We start from the raw sequence: 5,852 nt of genomic DNA, 5'->3' as shown, positions 1-5,852 counted from the left end.
GAGAGACAAAGCCATGGGTAAAAAGACCCCTGTTTAATGACAGAGGGACCCAGAGAGTCCCCTTGTTAACATGGTTCTGTACAGCGCCCATGGGAACCAGCTTCGCCATCCGGTCCCCATTGCTCCCTCTAGTCCTGCTTGACGGCAGCTTCGACATGACGAGGGCCACGTTTCTGTCCCCAGAGCGCCCGCACACGCACCGCCCACTGGGTCCTTACAGCCACTGTGAGGCAGACCATGGGGCTCGTGTCCCCCCCTGAAGAACAGGACTTGGCCTTGGTGCAGTGAGTCACAGCAAGAGCAGGGCTGGGACCCAGGAATTCTCACTCCTGGGCTCTTTCCGCCAAATCCAGCCAAGCTCAACAGGAGCGAGCAAGCAGATCTGTGGTGGAAAAACCAACATCATGTGATTCATGCCCAGACCAAGCAGGCCTTGGGCTTTGAACCACCTGGTGTCTGGATCCCTCACGTTCCCACAGGCCAGTGAGAGCTGACAGATTCTCAGAGCTCTTAGCCGGCACCAGGCGCCCCTTCTCAAGGGCCTCTAGGCCCCATCTGCTGTCCTCATTCACTCCAAAGCATTTATTGAGCGCCTGCGGTATGCTAGGAGAAATAACCGAAACAAGATTCTGTCAACTCGTCAGCAGGAGCTCAGGGGCTGGTGGGGCTGCAAGTGGGAGAGCAGACAGGTAAACAGAGCCCACAGCGTGGCAGCTCCTCAGTACCAGCACCAGGCGCCTCGCTGGTACGTGAGAAGCGCTGGACGTGTCTTCGCTGCCAAGAGCTCTTGTCAAGATTTGGGAAAAAAAAAAAAAAAAAACAGGGACAGTCAGAAGGAAGAAAAACAAACAGCTTTTCTAATCTGACTTTGGTTATTGTTCTGTTTAAAGAGTAATGACTACGAGCTTAAATCCTTATGCCTTAATTCAGATTTCTGCAGATCCACATAGGAAATTCAGAAGCGCTGGTGGAAGCCCAGGCACGCTTTACTAACCCGGGCATACCCCCGGCCTTATGTTTGGTTGCGCATTTAATCAGGCCAGGTTTAGCCCTGACACACATATATAATGAATCCAGAGGGCTATGGCTCAAGCCCGAGGCCACTCTGGGAGGGCAGGGTCTGGTTCAAGCCCGAGGCCACTCTGGGAGGGCAGGGTCTGGTTCAAGCCCGAGGCCACTCTGGGAGGGCAGGGTCTGGCCCTGTGGGAAGTCCCACGCTGTTTCGTCCTAGAGTATTTCACGCAGCTGCTCTTTCTTGCCCCTGCAGCACGGCTTGGATAGGAACATGCTGGGAACTTTAGCCGGGCCCAACAGCCTCAGGAACTTCACCTCCCGATTCTAAGAAGGGGCTGCCCAAGCAAGTACAGATTGCAGGTAAGAATCGGCCCCGCCAGGGCAGAGGCACGTCCAGGACCCCTGCAGCTGCCTCAGCTGGTCTCAGAGGGAGAGGCCAGGCCCGTGTTCCGCAGGGCACAGAAGCATCCTTCCATCTGGCAGATGGCCTGGCGCGGCCGACACAGGCCTGTGAGGACAGCTGTACAGGCGACTTGGCCACAGGACATCAGGGATGGGCAGTGTCCTGATAGCATCAGCAGGCCAGAGGTCTGGGCAGAACTTCTAGGTACAGCTGTGTAGGTTATGCACTGCACAACCTCGGTGGTGCCGTTCACACGGACTATGGTATGAATGCCCTCCCCCCCCGCAGTGATACAATATGTCATTCTGGGTTTGCACACCTACAGCTCACTTTCTTATCCTTTTTATAATTCACTTTCCAGTCTGCACATGCCTAATGTGGCTAAGCTTATTTCTAGCTGATGATTCCAGAGACCAAAAACTCAGAACCAGTATCTATGACAAAGGCCTGCAAGCCTTAGCTTCCAGTAGAATCACCTGGGCTGCTTCCTAAAACACACACTCCTGGCCCCAACCCCAGCAGATCTGACTCCGGAGCACTGGAGTGGAAAGTGCATTATTAAACAAGCATCCAAAGTGTTTCTGAGGCAGGTGACATCATTAACCTTCCCTAGCGGGTCACCAGAGGTGGCCCTGGTGTGGAGCCATCTGCAAAGAGCCAGGGGCGAGGACAGGGTCTCCTGAGCTGAAGGGGGCTCCTTAGCACCCTGGTTATCTGCCAGCATGCCAATACCTGAGGAGGTCCTGGTCGGGGAGAGGCTGAAACTCTGGTCCAGGTGAAGATAGATAAAACGTCAGACCCCTTCTCCTGACAGAAAAGCTTCAACAACATGAGTGTGGACAAAGAGAGAAGACAAAAGTCAATAGCTTCTCGACGAGGGAAGTCTGGACCCTCAGCACCGTGCGGGGCACCGTGCTGACCAAACAGGGTGGGCATGGGGGGAGGGACAAAGCTGACAAGCTTCTGGCTCAGCAAGAGTGACCTACAAATGTGTCAGGGGCGACTCGGAATGCCCTCGCCAGCCAGGGGGCACATCTGTGCGGACATGGGTGGAAAGGGGGGGCAGTATTGGCTAGACCTCCTGGTGTGGGGGTGTCTCCCTAGAAATGCTAACGGGATGACCTCTCCTTTTCCAGAAATGATATGATCCAGCTGAGAAGACCTCAGGCCTTGCTGGAGGGGTGATTCTGCCCACCCTGTGCAGTGTTTGGAAAAGTTCAAATGCAATTGAAAGCAAACCTGAAAACTGTGGATGATGGAAATATTTTTAGATTTTTTTTTTCCTTGGGGGAACTGGCAGGCAAGGGGGGTGGGGAGGGGTGGGGGGGGGGGACCTTTTCTTGAGTTAAAGGGGCTTATGTTTCATGTCAATACTTCTTTCGCTGAGAAATGGTATATATATATGTATAATGTAAGTGTGTGTGTGTGAGCGCACGCGCACGCATGCTTGTGCATGAGTGCCTAAAAGTGTGACCACAAACTGCAAAAAGCTAAGTAAGCTGTTTCTGCAGCTCATGAGGTGGTAAAAAGGACTCTCACTCTCCCACGTTTCCCACACGACCTGTGCTTTTTGTTTAGAGGCCTGTAGTTCCCAAAATATGTCATGCCAGGGCAGGGGACCCGCACCAGGGTCAGGTCCACAAGAAACCTTGCGAGGGAACCATCTCCCGGGCGAGGGTAGGGGGGAGGTGGGAGGGGAGAGTAACTGGGGCTCGGGCCAACCTACCCCCGTAAGAGGCAGCTTTGCAGGAAGGGAGGCTGGCAGGGCTGCTGAGGTTCAGTGTATCTCATGGGAAACTTTAGTTGTCTGATCATGCCTCCCTTCCCGCAGGGCCACAGGACCTGGGGCTGGACAGGATTGGGGCTCCAGGGGACGGGCAAGGACAGTCACACTTGCTTTGCTATCTGAAGTCTGCTCTGGGGTGCAGGAGCCAGAGGGATGGGGCTGGCCATGCTCTTGGGCTGCATACCCGTCAGAGGAGGCTCAGCCTGGAAAGCCCCTGCCTTCAGGGGCTTGTCATCTATTTATTTCAGGAGAAAGAAGGCAAAATGGTTCTCAAAGCCAAAGAGCTGTTTGGGGAATGGCTGTTTGGTCTTCACATTCCCAGTGGTGAGGGGGACAGCTGGGGCCCCAGTGGGACAGTGGCCATTTGGAAATTAACCAGGAGGATACTTCCCTGCTAAGACTCAAGAGAGGGAGGGTTCTGGGTCTCAGGAGACTTGGAAGATGGGAATTTGGATAGAACAGGAGAGGGAGCTGTCACTTCAGGGCACCAACAAGCCCCAGCTCCAGCCCCAGCCAGAGGCCAACCCCAGCTTTCCCTGAAAACCAGCCATCCTGTCTCCATTCTGTCTTGGGGAAAACCACAGAGGATGTGATATAAGAGGCTTGTCAGGGGCACCAGCCACACCCAAGACCCCAGACTCGTGTGCATTTCAGAGGAGAGGAAGTAGAAGGACCTCCGGAGAGCCTCATGGAAAAGCTCGCTGTAAATAACCCTTAGTATACACTGTAAGATAGAGCAGAACGTGGGTTCCCAAGGCTTCCTGATGTCTGCCTCTGCCGCCCGCACCAACATTGTTGGTGCCAGCTAGAAATTGGCTCCCTGGTCCACAGGCTTCTCTAGAAGAATAAGAGGAGCTCCTCACTCTTCATTCCTCCTCATCCTCCTCCCAGGCCCCCTGCCCCCCACCCCGCTCTACCCCCCCCCCGTCCAACCCCACTTCTTACCTCAGCAGTCAGAACAGAAAAGTACCCTTCTGGATGACGGATGTGCCTGTTAAGACATGTGACAGACTGGGGCCAGCCCTGTGATGATGGGCCATTTAATCAGTGTCCCCCACTGCTGTGGGTCCGTGATACCCTCCCCCCTTGTTGCTCATGATGGAAGGCCTCTTCCTGACTCCCTCTCTCTCAGGGGCCACGTGGGAGCGTGGTCCCACCAAGCCGTCCTGGGTGTATGTTCCAGGATGACTCCTCTGCCGATCACCAGGGCTCAGAGGAATTCATTTCTTAAAAAAAATACGTATGGAGCACCAGGATATGCCAGGCAGTGTTGTAAGCACACAGGATACATCCGTGAACCAAACAGACCACTGCCCCGTCCTCATGCAGCTTACATTCTCAGAGAAGAAGGAGACACGGGGTGCTTGGCTTTGGGGATCCCCCCAGTGTGAGAGGATTGTCCAATCCAGTTAGGACAAGAGAGAAATAGCCCACTACCAGTGAGGCTGTGGCTTTCAGCCCCTCAGCCCCAGGGAGGTGCCCCTTCCCTTAGCACTGCCCTCACTTCCTGCCACTTCTCTGCTGGATTTCTGTCACCAGCCGGGGTGAAGAGCCAGGTGGGCCCAGCCCTCTGCCTTGGGGAACGGTGGGCTGGATGGACAGTTAGGCCAGGCCTGATTTTGTATCCTCTCTTGTGCTTTCTCCAGCCCGCCAGCTGGGCTCGTCACCCGGGCCTCGGACCCGTGGCCTTTGGAAGAGGCAACGCTGAGAGAGTCCTGAGGAGGCATTTCCCACAGACAGGGAGGAAGGGGTTTGCCCAGGCCCACACTGGCCTCATGCTACCAGGGCTGACACCCCAAACAAGACATTCCAATTTGGGGCCAATGGGGAAGGACAAAGACCACTCAGTCTCTGCCTGTCCCTGCCCTGACCCCAGGATCTCTTGTGCTTCAGACAGATCTGGTCATTGGCCACCAGCAGCCTGTCCAGTGGGGGCCAGATCAGCATCGCAGACCCCACGCTTCCCCTAGTGATGCAGTGAAGGGTTTTCTCCAGACACGTGGGGACAGTGATGTTCTCTCTTGTCCACCCCAGAGCCTGGCTGAAAGGTGGGATGGCCGGGATGAGGAAGGCTGGGAGGATGGGATGGGCAGGGGGAGATGAGCAGAGGGAAGCCCGGCGGATGATCTGGAGGTACCCTGGAGCCCCTCTGGAGCCCAGCCTTCCATTTGCCCCATGTTTGCATAAGAACCTTGTGCTGGCCAGGCCCAGCTTCCCTGTCTGATGCACTATGTATTTGCTTTTGTGGAAATATAGGAAATCAATAAATTGCTGGCATTTCTGTGAACTTTTTTGAGCAGTGGATTATTTGGGGGTACCATTGAGGAAAGAAGAGCTGCTCACTCCCTTCCAGGCTCTCCTCTTACTGAGCCTGCGCCAGGCTAGGACTGAGGACCACCTGAGGGAGACGGGCACCACCACGCATAAGCACCTGCTCCGTGTCCGCACATCTGAGCCCCACAGTGGCTACATGACACCAGCATCGATACCCTAATCTGACAAATAAGTGAGACTTGAGGAGAGAGCAAATGTGCCCGATGTCACCGAGCTTAGAGAGGGAAAAGGCACCCCACCTGTGAATGTACCAGGCAGAGCACCTGTAGGGAAAGAAACTTCAAGGACATAAGAGGATCCCATGTTTACTGAAAG

The 5,852-nt window shown here is 54.9% G+C and overlaps 1 protein-coding gene across 1 annotated transcript in view; it reads left to right on the top strand.

Annotated features, from left to right (window-relative positions):
- PKP1 (plakophilin 1) overlaps positions 1–2,710 on the top strand; it is a 47,210-nt gene extending 44,500 nt beyond the window's left edge. Inside the window, exons 13-14 of the mRNA XM_032422462.1 lie at positions 1,268–1,374; positions 2,554–2,710. Coding sequence (XP_032278353.1) covers positions 1,268–1,342 — 75 coding nt within the window. The 3' untranslated portion in view covers positions 1,343–1,374; positions 2,554–2,710. The remainder of the gene's footprint in view (positions 1–1,267; positions 1,375–2,553) is intronic.
- The last annotated feature ends 3,142 nt before the right edge of the window (positions 2,711–5,852 follow it).

This window comes from Phoca vitulina, unplaced genomic scaffold (genome assembly GCF_004348235.1).
Source record: "Phoca vitulina isolate PV1807 unplaced genomic scaffold, GSC_HSeal_1.0 scaffold26, whole genome shotgun sequence".
NCBI lineage: Eukaryota > Metazoa > Chordata > Mammalia > Carnivora > Phocidae > Phoca > Phoca vitulina.
This window is presented reverse-complemented; position numbering and strand designations above follow the sequence as displayed.